The sequence below is a fragment of the Canis lupus genome, chromosome 12 (genome assembly GCF_048164855.1).
Source record: "Canis lupus baileyi chromosome 12, mCanLup2.hap1, whole genome shotgun sequence".
Lineage (NCBI taxonomy): Eukaryota > Metazoa > Chordata > Mammalia > Carnivora > Canidae > Canis > Canis lupus.
The window spans coordinates 5,520,184-5,547,358 of record NC_132849.1 but is presented as its reverse complement, the minus strand read 5'-3'; the positions used below and the strand labels follow the sequence as shown (position 1 = coordinate 5,547,358).

The 27,175-nt window shown below is 41.1% G+C and overlaps 1 protein-coding gene across 5 annotated transcripts in view; it reads right to left on the bottom strand.

The window, feature by feature from the left end:
• Positions 1-4,279: 4,279 nt before the first annotated feature.
• The window catches only part of ANP32E (acidic nuclear phosphoprotein 32 family member E), a 43,473-nt gene continuing 20,577 nt past the window's right edge, over positions 4,280-27,175 (bottom strand). Inside the window, exons 2-8 of one of the 5 annotated variants that reach the window (XM_072769309.1) lie at positions 25,860-26,032; positions 18,306-18,455; positions 17,420-17,542; positions 16,517-16,682; positions 14,805-14,980; positions 7,955-8,009; positions 4,280-6,802 (exon numbers count right to left, since the gene is read on the bottom strand). In XM_072769309.1, coding sequence (XP_072625410.1) covers positions 6,732-6,802; positions 7,955-8,009; positions 14,805-14,980; positions 16,517-16,682; positions 17,420-17,542; positions 18,306-18,455; positions 25,860-25,985 — 867 coding nt within the window. In that variant the 5' untranslated portion in view covers positions 25,986-26,032 and the 3' untranslated portion in view covers positions 4,280-6,731. Of the gene's footprint in view, positions 6,803-7,954; positions 8,010-14,804; positions 14,981-16,516; positions 16,683-17,419; positions 17,543-18,305; positions 18,456-18,722; positions 18,806-19,977; positions 20,311-21,094; positions 21,530-25,859; positions 26,033-27,175 lie in introns of those variants that run through there. The other 4 variants (XM_072769310.1, XM_072769314.1, XM_072769311.1 and 1 more) reach the window with 4 other exon arrangements.

The window sequence follows — 27,175 nt, the reverse complement described above, 5'->3', positions numbered from 1 at the left end:
GAAAAGGAAGGTCCTGAGGACCCGAGCAGCGAGCTCTGCCCGCGTTAGCCCCGCCGACCGCGGAAGAGGGAGGAAGCGTAAGCCAGAGCCGGGCCGCCCTTCCGCCAACCGTTGGCGCCGACCTGCGGGCGCGGCGTTGCCGCTCAGCCTGCGCGTGCGCAGCTCGTGACTGAAAGCCGCGGGAGCGCGCGGGCCCGCGCTAGTCTGGGGGAGGGGCGGACGGGGCGAGGGCACGTGACCCGGATTGCGGCATTTCTGGCCCAATCCAAGGCGTTCCGGAAAGCGCCCTTGCAGAACAATTCGGGTAGCCCCGGTTCGACCGGGGAGGCCTGACTTCTTTTTAATCTCCCGGCTTCCCGGTTGCGCTGTCGGATCTAAGAAGCTTGTTTTGCGGCACTTTCTGTCCTGCGTCCCGCAGATCACATTAGGGGCACAGTCTGGAGTGACTGGCGCTTTTTTTTTTTTTTTTTTTTCTTTTTCTCCGTCATTAGAGTGTGTCAGCTCCTTAATTTCAGGGACTGTTGCGCTCTCCCTAAAACGCGCAAATCCAATTTCTACTGCTGGAGACTCCAGAATCCCAGGAGGGGGCCTTGTGGTAAAAATAGTACTCTAAAAAAAGAAAAACTGGTTTATCTCTATCTCAGAAATTGAGGGTTGGGGAAATTAAGGTAAAAATTTAAAGAGACAGCTGTTCCATAGGACTAGGATAGATAACTTCCCTCAAAAATGTACCCTCAGGAACGCCTGGGTGGCTCAGTGGTTGAGCATCTGCCTTTGGCTAGTTGTGATCCTGGGGCCCTGGGATCCAGTCCCGCATCAGGCCCCACACAGGGAGCCTGCTTCTTCCCCTGCTTGTAGGTCTGTCGTGAATAAATAAATGAAATTAAAAAAAAAAAAAAAGAATCTAAAGTAGAGATGCTGGAATAAGGTGTGGTTGGTAAGCCCCAGAGGAGTGTGACAGGAAACAGTTCTTGGAGAAACTCACTCTTAAGGCTAAAGTCCTTGACGTGAGAGGGAAGTGGAGTAAAAGAAAAATGAATTGAGGCAAAGTTGAACCGTTCTAATCCTTCACATGCTGACTGCTACATCTACAGCCCAGGAACCTTGGCAGTGGGGAATGAAAGGTGCAAAAGGATCAAATGACAACTGAGTCAAAACAATTTTTTAAAACAAGATATCACTCTCCATATAACCTATTACAGAAAGCTTGCTAAAAGTAAGACCCCTCACCTGGAATCCAAGTCAGAAAATTTCATTCATTTCCTACAAATAATAAATCCTCCACACAGCGGAAATGAATTCCTTCTTAACTCAGAATATTCTCATATGGAATGGGGGGTGGGGGAGGGATAGTTAAAAGTGCTGGACTTGCACTGACTTTTCTGCAGGCGTTGCAGAGTGATTGTAATTGCTGCTTCCCCTTGCAGATGTTAGTTTTCCCTGGAGCTGCTGTCACTGGGTCTTTAAGTAAGTATAGTCGCTTCAACTGCAGCTCCTTCCATTACCCTTACAGGTTCTTCTATCAACTCCAGTCCTCCTCAGTCACAGCTGTCCATAGAAGTGATAGTAAGCTCCCCTGAGCACACTTTGCCAAGAGAAGACTGGAAGAAAATACCTCCACGTAGAGAAACCCAGTAGCTTCAGTGAGCTAATTCTGGGGTGGTGGAATGAGTTTATCCAACTCAAGTGGAGGCACAGATCGTGGCCTTCATCCACAAGGTGGTGCCATCTGAATATTTAATAGGAGAATTACAGAAAATAAGGAAGAGTTTAATGTCAGTTCTTTTTTTAAGATTTTTTTTCTTAAAGATTGTATTTATTCATTCATGAGAGACACACAGAGAGAGGCAGAAACACAGGCAGAGAGAGAAGCAAGCTCCATGCAGAGAGCCTGATGGATTCGATCCTGGGTCTCCAGGACCATGCCCTGGGCCGAAGGCAGGCGCCAAACCGCCGGGCCACCTGGGCTGCCCAGTTTTTTTAAAGATTTTTTTAAAAATTTATTCATGAGACACACAGGGAAGAAACAGAGACATAGGCAGAGAGAGAAGCAGGCTCCCCACTGGGAGCCTGATGTGGGACTTGATCCCAGGATCTGGGCTGAAAGCAGATGCTCAACTACTGAGCCATCCAGGTACCCCAGTTTCAGTTACTACTTAACAGCTGGAATTTTTTTTTTTCACCAGTGCTATGTGCCTATTTGATGGCCTGTATCAATACTGACCAGTAATGTGGATGTGCCCATTTTATAAGTAACCAGGTCCAAATGATGCCTGAAGCAAAAATTTGACTATTTGTATTCATAAATTTGAGTAAGTCGTAGTTGCTTCTGATGCTTAATCAGAATTGCTGTTATGGGGTAGCCCTGCTTCAGTCTTACCACCCAAAAAGGATTAGATCTGTATGAAATAAAACTATTTTACCAGTATATAAAGTCTTTTTAAAGATGCTCCTGGAGATCAACCCACTTTGTAATTTCCATTTTGTGGCATAACCCATTCTCTTTCAAGTTAGGGCTGATCAACAGACTAGCACAAATAGCTGCCTCAGGCCAAATTACCCAAGCCAGGTTTTCAAATCTTAGGCTGATTAGTACATGGAAAAGGAATGCAGTAGTAGAATGCAATTATTAAGAAACAGCTGCAGAATCTTTGCATCCAGTACTAGGAACATAGAGGAAATTTTCAGCAACTGGGAGAATGTCACATGTTCCAACGCCTCTCTTTAAAATACAGAAGGAGGGTAGCCCCGGTGGCACAGCGGTGCCGCCTGCAGCCCAGGGCGTGATCCTGGAGACCCTGGACTCTGCATGGGGCCTGCTTCTCCCTCTGCCTGTGTCTCTGCCTCTCTCTGTCTCTATAAATAAATAAAATATTTTAAAAAATAAAATAAAATACAGAAGGAATAAGCATTACTAAAGTGGTTTGAATCACAATCTCTCACAGAATTGCCTCATTGTTTAGCACCACCAAAAAGACTTTTAGTGTAGTTCCATCATTTTCTTTAACCAAGGGGAAGGAAGAAGGTTTTGAAATTTTAAAGATGTAAAAATTGTTTAATAAACGATTTCTGTAATTGAGATATACTTCAATATTTTCCATCTCTCGAGGAGCAAAGTTCTGTAATTAAAATGCCTTTTCGGATCCCTGGGTGGCTCAGCGGTTGAGCATCTGCCTTTGGCTCAGGGCATGGTCCTGGAGTCCCACATTGGGCTCCCTGCATGGAGCCTGCCTCTCTCTCTCTCTGTTTCTCATGAATAAATTAATAAAATCTTAAAAAAAAAAAAATGCCATATAGGAACACCTGGGTGGCTCGGCAGCTGGGAACCTGCCTTCAGCTCAGGGTGTGATCCTGGGTCCTGGTATCAACTCCCACATTGGATTTCCTGTGAAGAGCCGGCTTCTCCCTCTGCCTATGTCTCTGCCTCTCTCATTCTGTCTCTCTCATGAATAAATAAAATCTTTTTTTTTAATGCCTTTTCAATATTACACTGTAAGCAATCACAAAAACATTACTTACTGTATTTGTGTCTTGACTTTGTAAGTTACATTCCAGAGTTGTCTGCTCCATACAGGGAACCTGACCTGGGACTCGATCCCAAGTCTCCAGGATCACACCCTGGCCTGAAGGTGGCACTAAACCGCTAAACCACCAGGGCTGCCCAGTTATTACTTCAAAATACAAAAAGTACTGGCTCAGGGCACCTGGGTGGCTCAGTGGTTGAGCGTCTGCCTTTGGCTCAGGTCATGATCCCAGGACCCAGGTCCTATATCGGGCTCCCCAAAGGGAGCCCACCTCTCCCTCTATGTCTTTGCCTCTCCCTCAGTGTCTCTCATGAATAAATAAATAAAGTCTTAAGGAAAAAAAAAAAAAGGTACTGGCTCAATTTGCAACTCCAAAAGGAAAATTAAGGGAATCCAGAATTTTTTCTCCTTCTTGGACAAAAGTTAGTAAGGCAGATGACGAGTTAAACTATTAAATTGTAATGCCGGGGATCCCTGGGTGGCGCAGCGGTTTGGCGCCTGCCTTTGGCCCAGGGCGCGATCCTGGAGACCCGGGATCGAATCCCACGTCGGGCTCCCGGTGCATGGAGCCTGCTTCTCCCTCTGCCTGTGTCTCTGCCTCTCTCTCTCTCTCACTGTGTGCCTATCATAAATAAATAAAGAAATTTAAAAAAAATTGTAATGCCTACCTCCCAAGCTGTTTCTGTTTTTAAAAAGACCCTCAAAGTCCCCAGTAGTGGTGTTCAAAAAGTGAATGTCATACACTGAAACTAATATTAACAACAAATCTTCCATTTATTTGAAGCAATTCAATTTCAAAAACTTTAATTTAAATTACAGCAGTCACAGAAAAAAAAACAGGTTTGAAACAGTCAGAAACAATAAAAATAATCAGGAGTGCTGCATTTTTTTTTTTAAACACTGTCATGGCTTTATTCAAAACACAGTTACACAAAAGTATTAACTTCAAAGTTTTTAAAGAAGAGTTTTGAGGAATTTAACACACTATATACATACTGCCATACAAAGAGCATTAAAATAGGACCAAAAACTTCTACAAAATATAAAACCCACCCTTACTTGTTTGCATGAAAATACCACCCACAAAGCTGAATAAGTCTTTGAAAAGTTATTTGGAGGCTCTAAATGTTGTTTTCAAATCAAAGAAATCTAATTTTGATTGCACAATAAGATGATTGATAAGAAAGTCAATATATAGATTTCATTTTAAAAATAAGTATTTTATAGTCTGGCATATACTATGCAATGAGAATTCTTAGGGACTAAAACAGGGTATTTCAACTATTAAAAAAGGAGTAAAATGTTGGCCTTTTGGAGATTTCAATCCCCCCACTAAACCTATTCCACAAGTTTTATTTCAGTCACTTGTGCAACTTTAGTTTACTCACAAATAACTTTGTAATTTTTACTTTAAAACCCCAAGTCATACATCTGAAACTGAAAAATAAATTCTTTACTCAGTAATTTAAATGTGTCCCAGTATAGAAGTATAACTTCAATTAATTTGCTGATGCTAACTTTAAAAAAGCTTACAGATATTCAAAACAAAGGGGAAAACAATTTAGCCAAGTATTAAAAAGCAATTGCCTTGAGCATGGAGCCTCCACAACAAAAAAGGGAGATATACTTGTCTACTCATATTATTATATTTAGTAGCCATGTAAAGAAACACACCCAACCCAAATATCTTTCTATTTTTAATGGACTTCCACTTGGAAACAAATCTTAATTTTAATATTTACTTTCAAATATTTTTCCAACTGCCCAGTATATTCCAATTAAATGCTATATCTGGTAATACCTTAAAACTATAGGAAGAATAATTAAAGGTTCTACTCAGAAAAATTAGAAATATTTTGAAGTGTGGTATCTAAATCATTTGGGAAGCTAACTTGAAAATTTGACTTGCATGTCTCATTAATTATTGGCAGGCAATTGTTCAGACTTTTGAGGAACATTAATGCTGCTTCTGAAAGCTTCCTCTGCTTTTCCTTCTTTACCCTATTAATACAGTCTGTACATCTTCTCAACCAAGAAAGATTTACAATAAGCAGAATCTATTGCAAATACTGTATTGATAATATTTGTATCTCAGAAAATATTCTATTTTTTTCACTTAGCTTATTTAAAAATGAGACAGTCTGAAAAGGTGGTTAAAGTGTAAAAGACTAAATAAAGTTTTTCCTTGGTAGCCATAAGTTTCCCAACATTTTTGAGATAGAGGGAGGGGGACAGCCCCCATGGCCCAGCGATTTAGCGCCGCCTTCAGCCCAGGGCCTGATCCTGGAGACGCAGGACCGAGTCCCATGTCAGGCTCCCTGCATGGAGCCTGCTTGTGTCTCTGCCCCTCTCTGTGTCTGTCATGAATAAATAAATAAAATCTTTAAAAAAAAGGGCGGGGGGTGAAACAAGAAATGGAAGTCATCATAAAGGAATAGCTGGGAGGAAAATAAAGAATGTGCACTTGAAAACAAAATAAACAACCGTTGATATTTTGTGATCTTCAGCTTGAAAAACAAAGGCTCAGCTGCATGAATCTGAACTTAGTATAAGCAATTTTCCTTCAAAAATAAAATATTAGTCACCTGGCTTAAAAGGTTTCAGAAGCCTCCACAAAAGCCATGAACTATATTGTTGAATAGAACCTTTGCTATTTTCCTACTTTCTAAGTTACTGATGTGACAAAAAAGCACCCAAATACCCTTAGCCCTCCCCCAAAAGGTCATTGCCTTCAAGCTAGAGATCTCTGGGTCACCTCTAAAAATATAACCAACTTATCAGTCAAGAGATTATTTTCATTTCATATTCCAGCCGACTGTGATTTCAGTTAACTTATAAATAACTTTAAAACCTTATAAATGAAATGCACCAAACTACGCCTGTGTAAAAGTGATCATGTTTTTAATTATGGGCTAAAAATAACTAATACAGTGAGCTTGAATGAGAAAAATGAAGATTCTAAATAAATTGCTAGAGAATTTCACAATGGGGTCAATGAAAATTTTTTTCTCTACATACAATATGATCATTAACAGACTAGTAAATCTTATTTGGAATGATAAGGCAAAAATAGTAAAACCACACTTTTCCTATAAAAAGTTACAGGTTATCTTCTGTAGGGATCGCTATGGTACATGAAGAAACAAAGAAGATGTGATCACTCTATTGCACACCCAGGAACATTAGGGAATCTGGTCTTAGAATGATCTAGTCATCTTCTTCATCTCCATCATCTTCAGCATCTCGTTTCCTTTTTTCCCCTCGAAGACCTTCTTCTTCTGAAAAAAGAGTGAAAAAAACCAGTAAAATACTCAATTTTACCAAATTAATATCTGCTAAATTACAAAGTTTTGAATCTATCTTAGTGAAAACTTACTGGCATAAAAAATTATACATTGTTTCCTCTCTGAATTTAACTTCAGTGTACTGAACAGACTTAATAGATTTAGAAATCCATAAACAATGACAGTTTGCTGTGCACCCTTGTGGCCAAATCATGAAGTACAGATCAAGAACCCAGGGGCTTGTCAATAAAAGAGAATCATTAGTAAATTTTTAAATTTATTATGGAAGGCCTAGGTAATGAGTACTAGAAAGCAAATCTGAAAAGGCTGTAATCTGGAAATAAAACAGCTCTTCTCTTAGATATATGGCTTCACCTTCTTCAAAATGAAAGACCTAAGAAAATAATAAATTAAGCTCAAGGTTCTCTCTTATCTCTGTTCATACCGGTTATAGAAATAAATGTTAATAAAATCTTTAAGAAAAAAGGGGAAAAGGCGGGGGGGGATCCCTGGGTGGTTCAGCAGTTTAGCGCCTGCCTTCGGCCCAGGGTGTGATCCTGGAGACCCGGGATCGAGTCCTGCATTGGGCTCCTTCCATGGAACCTGCTTCTCCCTCTGCCTGTGTCTCTGCCCCTCTCTCTCTCTGTCTCTCTGTCTCTCTCTGTTTCTCGTGAATAAATAAATAAAATCTTTAAAAAAAAAAAAAAAGAAAGAAAGAAATGTTATAGGCTGGGTGGTTTTTTTAAATGAAATTATTAAATGCCTTGAGAAAATTACTCTTTCAAGAAAGGTTTTACATCTCAGGGTGCCTAAGTGGCTCAGTGGGCTAAGTGTCCAACTCTTGATTTCGGCTCAGGTCATGATCTCAGGGTCTTGAGATCGAGACCCACATCAGGCTCTACACTGAGCCTGGAGCCTGCTTAAGATTCTCTCTCTCCTGCCAACCTCCATTATCACTCATGCTCTTTCTTTCTCTCAAAAAAAAAAAAAAAAAAAAAAAAAGGTTTTACATCCCTCAAAGTGCTCTATGTTACCAAAATCAAATCAAAGATCAGTAATAATTTGAACTATAAACTCATTCTTTAAAGTACGTGAATAATAGCTATAACTTTAATGTTGGGATTTTTTGCAGATAATGTAACTCACCCTCTTCTTCCTCTTCTTCCCCTTCTTCAACGTAATCATCATCATCTTCTTCATCCTTAAAAACCAAATATTCAGTTTGAGAATAAAAAGCCATGACACATTTTTCACTGTTTGGTAGTTATTCATTCCAACAAGAACAAAAAAACTATAGTTATCCTGTGTTCTAACAACCTCTACCTAACTTATATAGGTCTTCTTTAAGAACCCAACTAAATCTGGTTTATGAAAGTAAGTTATATTTTAGACTGACACTGTTCAAAAAAACTTTCTGCAACAATGGAAATGTTCTGTATCTGTACTGTCCACATGTGGCTACTGAGCACTTAAAATGTGACCAGTACAGCGGTGCCTGGCTGGCTCAGTAGAGCATACAAGTCTTGATCTCAAGGCTGTGAATTCAAGCTCCACATTGGGTGTAGAGATTACTTAATAAAAAATCTTTAAACAAAATAAAGTAAAAAATGTGATCAGTACAAATGAGGAACTGAATTTTTCATTTTATTTGAACTTAAATAACCAAATGTGCTCAGTGACTACTATAATGGACAGAGTAACTTTAGACAATTTCAAAGAAAAGTTTTCTATTTTATAGAGTAAGACAGGAATTACCTGAATCCTAGCGCCAACATAGTTATATGCATTGAATAAATCACTCAATCTCCCTGGACCGTAGTTTTCCAAACAATAAAAGACAGTATTCATCCAGAAGATGTATAAGTTCCTTCTACATCTAAATATCTACACATTGGGATGCCTGGGTGGCACAGTGTTTGGGTGCCTGCCTTCGGCTCAGGTCATGATCGTGGGATCCGGGACTGAGTCCCACATCAGGCTCCCTGTGAGGAGCCTGCTTCTCCCTCTGCCTATATCTCTGCCTCTCTCTCTCTCAGTCTGTGTCTCTCATGAATGAATAAATAAATAAATCTTTTAAGAAAAGAAATAAACTTATTTATTTAAGAAAATAAATAAATAAATACAAATCTACACGTCGAAATAGCAATGTCAATAAAATCACAAAACTTGATCTACAACTTTTGTGGAAGGAGCTGTTCTAGATAGCTAAGATGTAAACATAGCCTTGAAACATCAAAACTTTTTTTTTTTACTTTAACCAATTGGGATACAAATCTCTAAACTGCACTTTTACCATTTTATGCTAAACCAAACAAACGTTTCTCTTGAATACTCAGTCATAATCATTTGATCATGAACACAAACCTAATTAGTATATGCCGATTCCTTCGGAGCCTATCAATATATGTAGGACAGTTTTCTCCTTTTATTTTATTTTTAAGATTTTATTTATTTATTCATGAGAGACAGAGAGAGAGAGAGAAAGGCAGAGACACAGGCAGAGGGAAAAGCAGGCTCCCTGCAGGGAGCCGATATGGGACTCGATCCTGGGTCTCCAGGATCACACTCTGGGCCAGAGGGGACAGCACTAAACCGCTGAGCTACTCGGGCTGCCCTAGTTTTCTCCTTTTAAAAATGACCCTGGCCTCTTCTTTGAATTGTATCTTTTCCTAGTTTTCATGTCTTCTCTTTTGTAGTAAGTTACCACTTGAATTTTAATCTGCTTTGGATTCAGAAAATATATCGACAAGCTTATTATATTGAATATAGAAGAGAAAATAGGTTTAGAATAACAGCTCCTGGAAAGAAAATGTGTTTTGTTACTATATTTTGGCTACTCAGGGGCCTTTTACACTTACTGCCATGTTCCAAACAGTTGAGTTCTACATATGCTTGGGGAAAAAAAAAGGGGGGGAACCAATCTAGGGTTTCCCTTCCAACCCCACAAAAGCAGTATGCTCCTTAAAATACTTTAATAGGCAAATGTCAAGAACTGCTGGGTTGCTAGGGGAAAACTTGGACAACACATCCTTTTTACAGTATCCACAGCCCCATTTGTATCTAGAAATACTAAACGGGATGCCTGGGTGGCTCAGTGGTTGAGCATCTGCCTTTGGCTCAGGGCATGATCCTAGAGTCCTGGGATCTAGTTCCACATCAGGCTCCCTGCATGGAGCCTGCTTCTCCCTCTTCCTGTGTCTCTGCCTCTCTCTCTCTCTGTCTCTATGAATAAATAAAATCTTAAAAAAAAAAAAAAAAAAAGGATAAAAAAATAGAAATACTAAACAGAACCTAATTTCCCACCACGTAGCGAGAATCCTGAGAAACTCAATTGCACAACACTTCTATCAGAAATCAATCTTAGGGCAGCCCGGGGGGCTCAGCGGTTTAAGCGATGCCTTCAGCCCAGGGCCTGATCCTGGAGACCAAGGATCAAGTCCCACATCAGGCTCCCTGCATGGAGCCTGCTTCTCCCTCTGCCTGTGTCTCTGCCTCTCTCTCTTTCTCTCTGTCTCTCATGAATGAATGAATGAATGAATGAATAGATAGATAGATAGATAGATAAATAAATAAATAAATAAATAAATAAATCTATCTATCTATCTATCTATCTATCTATCTATCTGGAAAAAAAAGAAATCAATCTTATACAATCAGTTCAAACACTATCTATCTATCTATCTATCTATCTATCTGGAAAAAAAAGAAATCAATCTTATACAATCAGTTCAAACACTGAAAAGCATTCTATACCAGGACATCATCAAGATACAAGGAGCGGGGCAGCCCCAGTGGCTCAGCGGTTTAGCACCGCCTTAGGCCCAGGGCGTGATCCTGGAGACCCAGGATGGAGTCCCACGTTGGGCTTCCTGCATGGACCTTGCTTCTCCCTCTGCCTGTGTCTCTGCCTCTGTGTGTGTGTGTGTGTCTCTCATGAGTAAATAAATAAAACCTTAAAAAAAAAATACAAGGAGGGGAAAAAAGTAAAAATAAAAACATAAAAAGATACAAGGAAGAAAAGGAATAAATGGGGTAGGCCAATAATATAAAAAGGAACCACAATAAGGGTACAACAGGTGGCTCAGTCAGTTAAGTGTCTGTCTTCAGCTTGAGTTATGATCCCAGGGTTTTAGGATCAAAACCCACATCAGGCTCCCTCTCCCTCTCCCACTGCTTGTGCTCTATCATATATATATATATATATATATATATATATATTTTTTTTTTTTTTAATAAAAAGGAACATAGGAACACCTGGGTGGCTCAGTTGAGCATTTGCCTTTGGCTCAGGGTGTGATCCTGGGGTCCTGGGATCGAGTCCTGCACTGGGCTCCCCAGAGGAAGTCTACTTCTCCACTTCTCCCTCTGCCTACATCTCTGCCTTTCTCTGTGTGTCTCTCATTCTCAATAGCTAATTGCTTCTCCAGATTTTTAAACAAAATATGGGGACACTTGGGTGGCTTAGTGGTTGAGCGTCTGCCTTTGACGCAGGGTGTGATCCCAGAGTCCTGGGATCGAGTCCCATATCAAGCTCCCTCCATGGAGCCTGCTCCTCCCTCTGCCTATGTCTCTGCTTCTCTCACTCTCTCTGTGTCTCTCATGAATAAATAAATAAAATCTTTAAATATATATATATATGGTTACATTAACTGATTCACATTTTTAAGCCTTTTTTTAAATTGAAATATAGTTGACACACGATGTCACCTTAGTTTCAGGTGTACAACAGGGTGACTCAACAAGTCTTTACCTAAAGCTATGCTCACTGCCAAGTATAGCCATCATCTAAGCCTTTAGTTTTTAATATCATTTTAGATAATATCCCTCAATAAAAACTCTGCTTTCACCAAAGGCTTATTCAGTAGAAACTATGGTCTCTTCCTAACTAATGGGAAATCCATGTTTCATCACTATACTATGTATAGTACAGGAGCACCACTATTTCCAATTCTTCTAAAGCCTCCACCCCCATTTTTAATGAAGTGTACTACACAAACATAAAGTCCATCTTTTTACATATTAATTCCTTACCTCTGAAGAGTAACTGAAATAAAAAGAATACTCAAACCAAAAATAGCTAATCAAATCCCATTTCTATCTCCTTCTACTTTCTTTTTTGAATCTTGATAGTCTCGGAAGCTTCTACTGACTCTCACCTTCTAAACATAAGGTTACAACACAACTAATTAAAAATATTAAAAACAGGGAGCCCCAGTGGCCCAGTGGTTTAGAGCCACCTTCGACCTGGGGTATGATCCTGGAGACCTGGGATGGAATCCCACGTCAGGCTCCCTGCATGGAGCCTGCTTCTCCCTCTGCCTGTGTCTCTGCCTCTCTCTCTCTCTCTCTCTCTGTGTGTGTCTCCCATGAATGAATAAATAAAATCTTAAAAAAAATTAAAAAATAAAATAAAATGGTATCAGAGAAAAATTATCACTGATCAGGGATATTATCTAACCAATGTAAAAGTCCTTAGGAGAACAAATAAGAATACTAATAATTTCTAGTCTAAATCAGAGATATATTTTTTTCGGCTTTATTTATTTATTCATAGAGACACAGAGAGAGAAAGGCAGAGACACAGGCAGAGGGAGAAGCAGGCTCCATGCAGGGAGCCCGACGCGGGACTCGATCCCAGTTCTCCAGGATCACACCCCGGGCTGCAGGCAGCGCCAAACCACTGTGCCACCGGGGCTGCCCTAAGTAAGAGATATTTTTAATAAAAAACTCTGAATTATGCAAACAAACTCAGTAATTTAAAAACATTAGGAGGAAATAGTAATTCCCAGGGGCAAAAGATCATTTATTCAAGTCAACTGACACTTCCTGTGAGCTTACTATGTCCCTGTTAATGTACTAGACACTGAGATATAAAGACAGATGACCCTCCCTTTATGGAACTCGCCATCTAGTAGAAAGTAGCCAAGTAAACAAGTTTTTACAAAAGTATCTATGAGCAAGAGAAGACTAACCAAGATTCAAAGGTAACGAAGGGGGATGCCTGGATGGCTCAGCAGTTGAGCATCTGCCTTCGGCTCAGGTCCTGATCCTGGAATCCGGGATCGAGTCCCACACTGGGCTCCTTGCGGAGAACCTGCTTCTCCCTCTGCCTATATCTCTGCCTCTCTCTCTCTCTCTGTTTTTCTCATAAATAAATAAAATCTTGGGATCCCTGGGTGGCGCAGCGGTTTGGCGCCTGCCTTTGGCCCAGGGCGCGATCCTGGAGACCTGGGATCGAGTCCCACATCAGACTCCCGGTGCATGGAGCCTGCTTCTCCCTCTGCCTGTGTCTCTGCCTCTCTCTCTCTCTCTCTGTGTGACTATCATAAATAAATAAAAATTTAAAAATAAATAAATAAAAAAAATAAATAAATAAATAAAATCTTTAAAAAAAAAAAAAAGGTAATGAAGGAAGGAGTATAAAAAATTATAGATAAAGTTTCAATAATGAGGGATCCCTGGGTGGCGCAGCGGTTTGGCGCCTGCCTTTGGCCCAGGGCGCGATCCTGGAGACCCGGGATCGAATCCCACGTCGGGCTCCTGGTGCATGGAGCCTGCTTCTCCCTCTGCCTGTGTCTCTGCCTCTCTCTCTCTCTCTGTGACTATCATAAATAAATAAAAAAAAAAAAAAAAAAAATTAAAGTTTCAATAATGAGGCAACTCCAGAACTGAGTCATGATTTGGGTGGTAGTCATACAAGTATACACATAAGTAAAATGTGAACTTGTACATAAAATCCGTGCACTTTACAGGCTTTAACTATATTTATGTTTACCTCAGTTAAAAAAAAAAGCATTCATCAGAGAGCATGAGTAGCAAGTCATTTCAGATTAAGAGTAAACAATGTATCTTCAGACAGAAAGGCAAGAAACAGCTTAGTGTGAGGATTTAATTTAAAATTGAGGGGGATCCCTGGGTGGCGCAGCGGTTTAGCGCCTGCCTTTGGCCCAGGGCGCGATCCTGGAGACCCGGGATCGAATCCCACATCGGGCTCCCGGTGCATGGAGCCTGCTTCTCCCTCTGCCTGTGTCTCTGCCTCTCTCTCTCTCTGTGTGGCTATCATAAATAAATAAAAATTTTTAAAAATAAAATAAAATAAAATAAAATTAAAATAAAATAAAATAAAATAAAATAAATAAATAAAATAAATAAAATAAATAAAATAAAATTGAGGGAGAAGAGGCTAGAGAGGCAAACAGAGACTAGATAGTGATGGGTCTTGTATATATTTTGGTGGCAACAGGGAAACATTAAATTGTTTCAAGCAGGGCAGTGATATGATCACATTTGCATTCAGACTAAGCAAGCAAGCACAGACTGTGAAGGATACACCTAAGTGGTGACACTGTATTTAAGAGGCCATTTGGAAAACTACAACAAAACCATAAACAAAAAATAATTAGAGGGAAAGGAAAGTGTTGCTGAGGGCCTACGATGTGCCAGGGACTAGATAATTTACCTATATTCTCTTGTTAAACCCTGAAAAGAGCCTAAGAGGTTGATATTATTTTCAGTTCTATAAATGCAGAAGCTGAAGCTCAGAAACTTTTGTAAAATGTTTCCATGAACCCTGCTGCTCTGGGCAGAATGGATTTTCAAGATACCTAGGTGGTAAAACCATAGGTGCTTATGATGATCTGTATACAGTTTTGTTTTTTTTTAATATTTTATTTATTTATTCATGAGAGACACACAGAGAGAGGCAGAGACACAGGCAGAGGGAGAAGTAGGCTCCATGCAGGGAACCCGACGTGGGACTCGATCCCAGGTCTCCAGGATCACACCCTGGGCTGAAGGCAGCGCTAAACCGCTGAGCCACCCAGGCTGCCCTAGATACAGTTTGAGCCAGGGGACAGTAGGAAAAATGACAGATAGACACGCTCAGACCTGCAAGTTAGTAACAATTTTCAGATTTCTTCACAACTGAACTATTTATAGACCTTGGCTTTATGCCTAAATAATTACTTTATTTAGTAATAAAGAAATGCCTATTCACCTGGATTTCTTCTTTCATTAAATATGATAGGCCCACTTCCTCTTCTCCCTCTCCCAATTCCGAGCCCGCTTCATCCTCATCCTCATCCTCATCCTCCTCTTCTTCCTCCTCTTCTTCTTCATATTCTTCAGGTGGACCAGCTTCATCTTCTTCCTCTTCATCATCTTCATCTCCATCTTTAAAAATATTTTAAAAGATGAGTGAGTGGCTGAGCAAATGTTTCTTGCTAGTACCTTAAGCCTATCTGCCCTTGCCCCAATCACTTCAAACTCTAAAGCCAATGGGAAGGTGGAAACTATCTCAGGGATATTTTCTTTTTTTAAGATTTTCCTTTTACAGGGGGTGCCTGGGTGGCTCAGATGGTTAAGTGTCCAACTCTTGATTTCAGTTCAGGTCATGGTCTCAGGCTCTGCCCTCAAGTAAGGAGGTTTGCTTGACTCTCTCCCTTTGCCCCTCTCCCCACTTGTTCACCTGTGTGCGCTCGCTCGCTCTCTAAATAAATAAATAAATCTTAAAAAAAAAAAAAAAAGATTTCCCTTTCACAACATCCATATTTACTATTTGAGAACTATGGTTTCTAAATACTGAAATATTTCCAACGTACAGATTTTCATTAAAATATTACATGCACTAAAGTTTGTTTTACCTTATGGACATCTCAAAACCCACTTCTCTATCATTCTATCATTTTCTAATATTGTTTGTCCATCAGATTTCTTTTTATAGTAAAAATGATTTTCAACCAAGAGTAATCAGTGTCCCATTACTAACAACAGCCATTCCATCATCTGATCTGTTAGTCACCCACTTATCCAATCATATATATTCACTACCTAATTCTAGAACATTTCCATCACCTCCCCTCTCCCTCTCAAAAAAAACCCAGTCATTAACAGTCACTCCCCATTCTCCTCTCACCCAGCCCTGGCAACCATTATCCTACTTTCTGTTTCTATGGATTTGCCTATTCTGGACATTTCATACAAATGGAGTCATACAAAATGTAGCCTTTTGTGTCTGGCTTCTTTTACTTCATAGAATGATTTCAATGCAAGAGCATGTATCAGTGCTTCATTCATTCTTATGACTGAATCAATAATGTTTCACTGTATGGATATATCACATTTTGTTTCTCCATCAGTCGATAGGCCATTTGGGTTGTTTCTATTTCTTGACTATTATGGATAACACTACAAGAAATGATTCCTTTAAAAAAAAAAAGTACTATTTTAAAAGTTGCCACTTTTACTAGGTGGTCATTAAACAAGTTCATACAGATACAAAATTTCAGAGCTTGAGGGCGCCCAGGTGGCTCAGTCAGTTGGGCATCTGCCTTCAGCTCTGATCATGATCCTGGGGTCCTGGGATTGAGCCCCACATGGGATTCCCTGCTCAATGGGGAGCCTGCTTCTCCCTCTCCCTCTGCCACTTCCTCTGCTTGTGCTCTCTCTTGTTCTCTCTCTCAAATAAAATCCTTAAAAAAAAAAATTTCACATAGCTTGATAGCATAATAATCATTAAATTCCCCAAAGCTATCAGCAATCTAAAATAAGAAATACAGGATTAGGGCTGTGGGTTTTGTAATTTTTCTTGTTTTACACCTTTTTTTTTTTTTTTTTTTTTTTTTTTTTTTTATCACCTAAATATCCAGGCCCAATCTAACTTGCCTGGCTAGGCTGGAGCCTGTATTTATAAGCATTAAGAATGATTACCCTCATCATCCTCCTCTTCTGAATCTGGTGCTTCGTTATCCTCCTGATCAAATCCATCTAAGTATGTGATTTGCTGCAGCAGTTCGAAGATACTTTCTCTGTAATCTTCCAGGTTTGTGATCTCACAGTTAAACAAGTCAAGACTTTTCAAATTTTTAAGATTTTGCTGGAAAAGTAAAAAGTTAAAGCTTACATTTCAAGATTTTAAATATTATGTTATTTCTTTTTATTTCATGGACCTGAAAACATATATTAAAAGAATGATTTTTGGATTTTTCAAATTTTATAAAGAAGGGTTATCGTATCAATTCTCTTTATGAGGACCTGCATGTAAACTCCACAAGAATAGGAAGTTTATTTTGTTCACCACTGTATTTCCAACACCTGGCTTAGAGTCTTCCTGTAGTAGCCACTCAATATATTTTGTTGACCATATATGTGCATAAATAGGCAACAATAATAATGTGGTTAGCTTTAAACCCAGTCAAGCTTATTGTCAACAATTTCAACCTCCTGCCAAGCTTTTTTAAAATCAGAACAACAATTTTCTGAGTTTCACTTCATCTCATTCCAGGAAACAAAGAAGCAAATAATAAAATAAAATAAAATTAAATTAAATTAAATTAAATCAAGAAAGAAGGAAAAAGAATAGAATTTAAGAAAATACTGGGAAGTTTAAAACCAGATATTCAACTCATGAGGTTATTAATAAAATAAATTTCTCAGAGATTTAAAAATTTATCTGAATGGTTTACTCTAAAAGAAGAGAAGGCAGATCCTTTTAAAAACGTATAAGAAATTCAGAAGTTTCAAAGAGTGAAATATAAATCAGTGAAGATAAAAACACTAGCAAATCTCAGAAAATCAACCAAAAAAGAGCAAGTCCAGAGACTTTCCACTCACCAGAGCTTCTACTGTACTGAGATCTTTGATTTTATTTCCACTCAGATTGAGGTAAGTAAGATTTGGACATTTCTCTGCCAGGACTTCCAAACCACCAGAAATTATATTGTCACTAAGTTCCAACTATATATTCAACATGGAGAAAAAACAAACAATGGTGAAGGCTTAGGGCAGATCGGATTATTTTTTAAGTTTTTTATTTATTTAAGTAATCTCTACACTCTATATGGAGCTCAAACCCAATGCCAAGATCAAGAGTCACACATTCTTCCAACTGAGCCAGCCAGGCGCCCCCAGTTTTTTAAAATATATCAATTTGAAGAAGAAATGTTACAAATTATTAGTTTCCAAATTCCTACCTGTAATCACCAAATAATGTATTGGAACCCCTATATAATAAGCTTCTACCCCAAATTTGGTTCCAGTTGGGTTATAGGTAGATTTTATGTTTCAGAGAAAAACATTTAGTAGATATTAAATCCAAATTCATGGGGCACCTGGGTGGCTCAGGGGTTGAGCATCTGCCTTCAGCTCAGGTTGTGATCCCGGGGTCCTGGGATCCAGTCCCAAATCAGGCTCCTCACGGGGAGCCTGCTTCTCCCTCTGCCTGTGTCTCTGCCTCTCTCTGTCTCTCATGAATAAACAAATAATTTTAAAAAATAAATAAATCCACATTCATGTCATAAAGCAATTTCACTATTATGTTTAAATTTCTAAAAGCAGTATTAGAGCTGATTCTAAAATCCTGCATAACCCATTCTCTTATCTCTAGAAATTCAGAAACTTCTAATTAGAAGGCAGAACGGTTGTTTCATTTGGCCAAAACCTAGACATGTTAGCCCTCGGCATCAAAATTATGATGATTTCACACTTAATACCAACTTACCTTTCGAAGTTTATTTAAGCTGGGCAGTCGGGCCAGTGAACTTAGTTCCACATTAGCCATACTCAGAAACTCTAGTTTTTTAAAAGTATCATTCAGGCCTTCAATTTCCCCATTGACACACAGGCAATTATCAAGGACTAACTCTGTCACCTGTAAGATAGAAAATGAATGATTATGTTGCAGTCTGTTTAGCAAAAGACGGGTCAAGACAACTGGCAATGTGAATATTAAAACCACTAATTCCCTTACACAGATCCCTTCCATTCACTCCTCCCTAACCAAAAACTGAAATACAATCTAAAGTCATCATTATAAGTTAATCTTTTAAATTTAAACTTAAACCAAAAGTTCAATGCCTGCTCACAACACTGACGCATAAAAAATAAAACTTCGAAAAAGGTCCCATGTGAAACTTACTTCTGCCCCTAATAAGGATTCACAACATCAAGGCATATATTTATGCAGTGAAGGGCTGCAGAGGCTACTGGGATAGGATTCAAGTGAGCTGCCCCAAAACAGCAGGGAGAAGAAAGGAAACTATTTTATTCACATTTCAAGTTTAAACCCCCTTATCTTTGCTTGATAAATGCCACCACAACTCAAAAATACTTTTGTTACCCTTCTGAAGAAATGCTCGAAAGCTCATTCTGAGAAAGCTGGCTTTCAGAGGTATTTGTTCTTAATAGCAGGGCCTAGCAATGTCACTCGGGACAATACATCATTGACAAAATGTTATTTCTCTGTAACACCCTGGTAGCATTTTTGTAGACTTCTCCTCATTGGGGGAAGAAGCATCCTCCTATCAGGTCAAACAACAAAACTTGCTGGTGTGGACCTAAGAGGACTTAATCCTAAGGGGGAGACAGGAGACCCTGGATATCTACTCCCAGTGCAAAAAAATATGTTTGAGGATTTTGAGAGCTAAAAATTAACAAGGAGCAATGCCCCCTTCTCTATTTCAATATGACTTTGACATAATTATTTTAGAGACCAGAGAAGGACTATGATCTGTTTAGAGTTAAGGAAGCCAAGGTCCAGAGCGTAAGAATGCCTTGGCTACCGTCACACAGTATAACAGAGCTATGCTTCCACTCTAAGTCTTCTGACTCCTAGTCCAGCTGAGCGGAGGAGAGAGAGGGCCACTAGATTTGGTGTCAGAAAACCAGTTCTTCCACTTGAGTAAATAATTTCACTGCCCTGGGACTCCATTTACTAATTTGGATTCTAGAACAATACAATCTACCTTACAAGTCTGTCCGAAGTAGAAAGGTAAATAACAAACACAAAAAGCGTTCTGTAAACTGTAAAGAGCTATACAAATATAAGAGACCGTTATTACACCACAGGGGAGGAAGGGGAGGCTGCAAAAAGACAACGAACGTCTGGCACTCCCCAAAATTGTAAAGGAAATTACTACGGGTAGGGTAGGTAAACGGAAGGGGGCATGCGGGGCAGCAAATTCACTTTTCCAAACCCCAGACACACAAAAGTATTCTAAATGTGTGCTTCTGAAAGGCAGTGTTTGATCTTGTTTTCCTGAAGCCCCCAAAGAAGTAGGCCCTAGAAAACTCCCAGCTCTCTCTGGGATGATAGCAGCACTGTTTCCTCCTCCCTGCCCTTTGCCAATTCCAGGGAAACGAAGGCTTAAAAAAATAAATAAGTGCATGAAGACCTCGGGTGCCCAGTCCGCCGCACATCCCAGCAGCAGACCCGCTCGCCTCCAGCACTGGTGTGCACAGCACCGCCCCACCCCTGCGAAAACAGCCCGATCCCTGCTATTCCGCTCCCAGTGTTTGTTTCGGGGGCCGCAGTCACCGAGACCCTCGCCGCTCTCGCCGCCCGCCGCCCCGACCCGCGGGAAAACGCACGCGGGGCGGGGGCTCCGCCGGGGAAGCGGGGTCGCCTGGCCTCGGGCGGGGAGGGCTGGGCCAGCCCGGGAGGCGCCCTCGACCGGGAGGCGGAAACGCCTGGTCCGACCCCCCAGAAGTTGACCGCTACCAGCCTCACGTGGCCCCTCCCAGCCCGTCTCTTTAACTAAGGCGACAGCGGCAGGAGCGCATCATTTCGCTTCGCCGAATCCATCTTTAAAGCACAGAACTACTACGACCCATGTGTTGAGTTTTGTGACACCTCCTCCTCCCGGGCTCCAATTCGGAGTTGCGGCCGCGACGACATGACACGCCGAATACCGTCCCAGCGCGGGGGGAACCAAGAGGATTCCGCCCCGCGCGCCCTCCCCGCCTCGGTCCCAGGACTCGGAGGCCGCGGGGGCGCCGACCGCCGACCTCATCCTCCGCAGGGGACCCCGGCCGGCGCGCCGGACACCCGGGGCCTCGAGACCGGGGCACACCCCCCGCCCCTAAGAAGAAAGGAGGAGTTGGCAGCATCGCAGAAAAGTTGGACTAACTTCTCAGGCGACGACGGCTGCGGCAGGGGCGAGTGGGACTGGGGGTCGCGCCCACGCCGCCTGCCCCGGCGCAGGACCCAACCAAAGAGCGGCCCCCCGGCACCCGTCCCGCCCCTCCAGGCCGGGACTCCGACTCGAGGACAAGCTGCGGAGGCTAAGCCCCCAGGCACACACAAAAACGCCCCTAGAAACTTCAAACCCTTCGCCATTTTAAATAGAAGATTTTAATGATTTTACACTTAAAATTAAATATTCCCCACTAACCCTAACCCGAGTCGGGGGTTCATTCATGACCCCTCCCCGCACAGCCACCGGGACCCCCAGAACCCGACCCTCCGAATCCAGGTCTGGCGGGGAAGGGGAGGGGGCTGAGTCATCTCACCTCCTCCGGGGCTCTGTTCCTTAACTCCAGGTTAATCCTCTTCTTCATCTCCATGTCCTCCTCCTGCTCGGCTGCTACTACTCCTTCCCTGACCCTTTCCTGCCTTTCCCACTACCCCCAACCCTTAAATTGTAAAAGATCTGGAAATGAATGAAAAGAAACGCAAATATAAACGCCCACTACCTCCAGATAGGTGTGGGGGAGAAAGAAGAGAATAGCAAATGGAGTCCAAGGAGTTGGGACTCTTAAGTCGGCCGCCCCCACCTCCTCGTCCACACACTCGCGCGCACTCACACGCACGCACAAACACGCACACACACGCGCGCGCGCGCGCACACACACACGCACGCCACAGTTCCTTCCCCTTCAATGGCTGCTCGTTGACTGAGCCTCCATGACACGGCACCGCCAACCCCCTGGCCTACACTCCGCCCCCCTCCCTAATGTACTGGTTCCTTCTCCAGCATCGCGCTGTCTCATTGGGCTGCGTGAATGTCCGTCAGCCTGCAGGGTGGGCCTGAACCCGGAGCGCCATGCCTATTGGCTGCGACCGAGCGCGCAGTTAACTCCGATAGGTCAGGGAGGGTGTTCGTCCTGGGGAAAGGATTTTGAATCCCAGTAGCCCCCCTCCTTTTCTTTGTGTGATTGGCGCGCTTTCCCCAGGCGTTCGGAAGGTTTTGATGCCTGCTGGATTTGCTTTTTCTGTTTTGTTTTTAGTGTGAGAGGGAGGGAGAAAGCATCCATCCTTCTTCTGTGTCCAGGTCGCAGGACTGATCATTTGGCACACAGCATGCACCGGTTCTTGGCAGTTTTAAAGCACCTTGTGGCCGAGATGCACAGCAACGTGCACATGATTTAAACGTGCACAGGAGCTTTCCTGGCCCCGCCCTGCTGGGGACAGGCTTCTGCTGCAGAACCAGAGCCGAGATAAAAATAGTATTTTAATTTGCAACATGAAGGACTGAACACTTTTGAAAACAGTTGGGTGAAGTGTATAAGTTAGGCACCTTTAAACAAAACTACCCTGGAGGATTTGTTACTGAGGTAATTGTTGCTGTAATAAACACTAAGACATTGGAGGAAAAACAGTGCTGGACTAATGAAAATCAAACATCAATTCGCATAGAATTGGTACTGAAATGCCTCTCCTTTCTAATTTCCCTTTGGTTGGTTTCCATGGATATCTGTAGGTTAAACGTGCTTTTAAAAGACTGAATGTGGGGATACAAAAGAGTGAGATAAGAATTTTTTTTTAATTTTGTCTTAAGAGTCTAACTTCTTAGTTCTTGCTTAAATTTGTCCTTTTCATTCCCTTACACTATTCTCAAGATAAATACCAAAAAAAAAAAAAAAAAAAACTAAATAATTTCGAGAAGAAAGTGAGTGAATTAGTCCAAACCTCAGAGTGGAGTGCTTGTTTACTATTTTTTCAGTTTCTCGGGTTAGAGACTAGGGTTTCAAACAGACTCACCACTCACCACTTTACCACCGCGCCCCTCCTCCTCCCACATAGGCACACAATTCTTCAATTAGGCTTACATTTAAAATGTAAACACTTCGTAGTTAGCATGTGAAATACTTTAAAGGAAAACAAAATAGTGATTGTCTTCTTCTGGAGAAGTGTTTCCTTTGTATTCTTGAAAAGCAAATTTTGTGAAGATGAATACAGAGGGGAAGAGGGAGAGCTTTTGGGAAAAAAATGACATCTCTGGGGGGTAATTTGGCATTAGTTAAGTTTGTTTTAACACAGGCTAAAGGAAGCCAGGATGATATGAAAAAACAGATTGAGGAAGAGGTTTTTTGTTTTTTGTTTGTTTGTTTGTTTGTTTTTTAAGAAAGGAAGGGATAAAAGATTGAGGGGAAAGAGGTGAGAGGGATCGTCTACCAAAGTAGTGAAAGAAACTGAGGGATAGGTTAAAAAAAAAAAAAAGTGAATTCAGGGGAAAAATGCATGGAAGCCAAAGAGTTTCAAGGAATAGATGATTATTGAGGTTAAATGGTGGGACTTTTATATCAGAACACATTAGATGGAATGGGAGACTATGTTGGAAATAAGGAATGTGAGGAAAGGCCATGAATTCATTTTACCACTGGATAATAGCTTCAGAAAGTACACTGTAGACAGGGATCCACCAAAGGGAGCCTTCCCCACCCGTGGCTCTCACTCTCATGTCATCTCTCAATGTGCCTTACTTCAATACCTTGAAACCAGATCTTTCTAGTCTTAATCAAGGAGCCAGGATAAGAGGCTGGGGGAAGAAAGATTCTCCAGAGGGCTGCTGTATAGAAAGAAAGATGCCTGGGAAGAGGTTGGCTGAAGAACATTACCAGACTAGGAGATGGGTATATGATACTAAAAGAAGGATGAAAAAATAAGAGTCAGGAGAAAAGCCAAATTCATGAACTAGAACATGCTTTAAGCTGAAGTAATGAGGCAGAGTTTATTTTATTTTATTTTTTATTTATTTATGATAGTCACAGAGAGAGAGAGAGAGGCAGAGACATAGGCAGAGGGAGAAGCAGGCTCCATGCACTGGGAGCCCGACATGGGATTTGATCCCGGGTCTCCAGGATTGCGCCCTGGGCCAAAGGCAGGCGGTAAACCACTGCGCCACCCAGGGATCCCCAGAGTTTATTTTAAATGGTAGAATGAAAAGTGAAGTTATCAGGAGGTAGATGAAAGCAAAGGAGCAAGGAAGGGAATGAATTAGAGGGTGGCTCCAACACTCCTCTAATCCACAAATAAGAAGTATGCATCAGGATATTATTTAACTCAACATGCCTTTAGTGTTCAACAACTAAACTTGTTTTCTGCTGCTGAATATCTTCTGTTGCCCCTCTAGATCTACTCTTCCCCCTTCTCCACCCTGCCCTGTGACTCAAAACCCACAGAGTCCTATGACTTCTGGGTTTGGTCCGTGGGAGAGGGCACTGGCAGGAGATTGGAAGTCTGGAGGACTGACATTGGAGTATTTAGCCCCCATCTCCTTCATGCCAAGTCGTTACAAGAAGGCTGTGTCTCTCTACCAAAAGCCACAGATCCTGTGGTGACCACAATGGTGTACCACCCAGATTTTCCTTCAGGAAGGTAGGACTTATTCCCTCTAGAATCTTGAGTAAATCAAGCATGACTATTGTTTTAAACTACTCAGTTTTGAGGTGATTTATTACAATGGATAACTAAACAAGGGTATACCCAAGGTCCTAAGAATAGTAATTTTTTAAAAGATTTTTATTTATTTACTCATGAGAGACACAGAAAGAAGGTAGAGACACAGGCAAAGGGAGAAGCAGGCTCCGTGCAGGGAGCCCAATGTGGGACTCGATTCCAGAACTCCAGGATCATGCCCTGAGCCGAAGGCAGACACTCAACCGCTGAGCCACCCAGGCATCCCAAGATTAGTAATTTGTAAAGATGAATCTCAAATCCAGTTCCTATGATCAAAGTTAAAATCTTTTTCCATTGGCACCTGGGTGGTTCAGTTGGTTAAGTGTCTGCCTTCTGCTCAGGTCATGATCCCAGAGTACTGGGATAGAGGAGCCCCGTTGGACTCCCTGCTCAGCAGGAAGTCGGCTTTTCCCTCTCCCTCTGTCTGCTTGTTCTCTTTCTGTTTCTCTCACTCGCTCGCTCTGTCAAATAAATAAATAAAATCTTTTTTTTAAAAAATCATTTTCCAAAGGGGACCATTATAATCCTGTTTAATTCGTAGTTGCACAAAATGTTCTGCTCCCTGAAACATCATTCTTATGCCCTACTGATGCCCAAAATGCCACAAATAGGTATTCTATGTTATGATGCCTGTTAGGATACAAAAACTCCAGGGTAACTAATAAGTAAACTTGATTATTCTATTAAGCCTTAGTTGAAGATACTTATCAGATTTTTTTTTAGAAAAGATTTTGCTTAACACTATGAATACTATAATTGAGCTACCCTACATTTTCCAAGAATAAATAATTTTTTAAAGATTTTATTTTATTTATTCATAAGAGTCACAGAGAGAGAGAGAGAGAGGCAGAGACACAGAGGGAGAATCAGCCTCCATGCAGGGAGCCAGATGTGGGACTTGATCCTGGAACCCCAGGATCACGCCCTGGGCCAAAGGCAGGCGCTAAACCACTGAACCACCCAGGGATCCCTGGAATAAATAAATTAAAGATATTTATTTATTTATTTATTTATTTATTTATTTATTTGAGAGAGAGCACAAGCAGGAAGAGGGGCAGAGGGAGAGGGAGAAGCAGACTCCCCACTGTGCAGGGAGATCCACAGGGGTCCTCCATCCCAGGATCCTGGGATCATGACCTAAGCTGAAGACAGACACTTAACTGACTGAGCCACCCCAGGCACTCCATTCTTTCTTTAATTTGGGATCCTTTTCACTTTAAGGATTGTTAGTAAATGCTGAAGTGGGAAGCATATATATTATTACAGTACATTTTTTATTATTGCTCTGTGAAAGCAAAATTTGATGGAATATCTACAAAAATTTAAAATTTGTGCTTGAGATATTTTAGTTTGAGTCACCTCTTTATATGTTAACATTATGCAACCTAGTTTTAACATTAACCAAAGTCAAACAAAATTGTCAGAGTAAGTCTCCCAAAAATAAATACATATTGCAATAGCAAATACAAATGATTTAGAGATTTTGCAATCTAAGAATTATTGCATCACTGTATTCACCTAGTAGCACAAGTAATAAATAGTTGTCTTAAAAGAAATTTGTAACCCTGGCAACAAAATTACTTTCAAAACACTAACCTGAAACCTCTGTTTAAGAGGCAGAGAATTCGGGCAGCCCAGGTGGCTCAGTGGTTTAGCACCACCTTCAGCCCAGGGCCTGATCCTGGAGACCTGGCATCGAGTCCTGCGTCGGGCTCCCTGCATGGAGCCTGCTTCTCCCTCTCTCTCTCTCTCTCAGTCATGAATAAAATCTTAAAAAAAAAAAAAAAAAAAAGAGGCAGAGAATTTAATATACATATTTACTTTCATTTCTTACCAAACCTTACTAAAATAACTTCGAAAGAATAATACCTAAGCCCAAATTTGTAACTGTGTGGAGATGGATGTTAATTACATACATGGTAAGTATTTCACAAATATACAAATATTATATTATATTATATTATATTATATTATATCATATTAGGCACCTAAAAGTAGTATCATATTGCATATCAATTATATCTCAAAAAAATTTTTTAAAGACCTAACCCAAAAGATAGAGTGAGGAAAGAAAGGAAAGCTGAGAGAGTTCAACAAAATCTTAGCATCTATAAAGTGATGTACCATGTAGTTCAGAAATGCTTCCTTACTCCTGATGTCTTACTTCTTGTGAAAAAGTTCAGGCAGTAGGACTGGGCCTCTTTTATTCCTTTATTCACCCACTCTAAGTGGAGTGTTCCACCCTGTTCCATCCTCCTTGCTCTTGGAAGAGGAAGTCTTTGTCAGACACGTAATTCTGCTTTGCTCCTCCATGGGGAAGTAGGCCTCAGTCCAGGCTGTCTGGTTCTGGGCACAATTAGCAGGCCCATAAACTCTCATACTAAAGTACACTTCCGGGGCACCTGGGTGGCTCACTTGGTTACACATCTGCCTTCAGCTCAGGTTATGGTCCCAGGGTCCTGGGATGGAGCCTCATGTCTCATCAGGCTCCCTGCTCACCATGGAGTCTACTTCTCCCTCTCAGTCTGCCCCTCCCTCCACTCTCTTTCTCTCAAATAAATAAACAAAATCTAAAAAAAAGAAAGAAAGAAAGAAAGAAAGAAAGAAAGAAAGAAAGAAAGAAAGAAAGAAAGAAGAAAGAAAGAAAGAAAGAAAGGAGAAAGACAAAGTACACCTCCAATTTAGCCTCCCACAGTGATAAAGTCGATATGTTTACCTTCATATTTGCCTGTTGCTTTATCTCTCAACTTGTTCAGCACCCCTGCATGAAGCAGGAATGCCATTATTGGGATCCCCTTCAGAGATCCCAGTAGAGTAGAAGTGATCATCTTAGAAGAGAGGAGAAAGCTGAAACCTAACTGCCTGCCAGAGATTGAGAGACAAACTGATTTACAGTAGAACCACACAAAAAG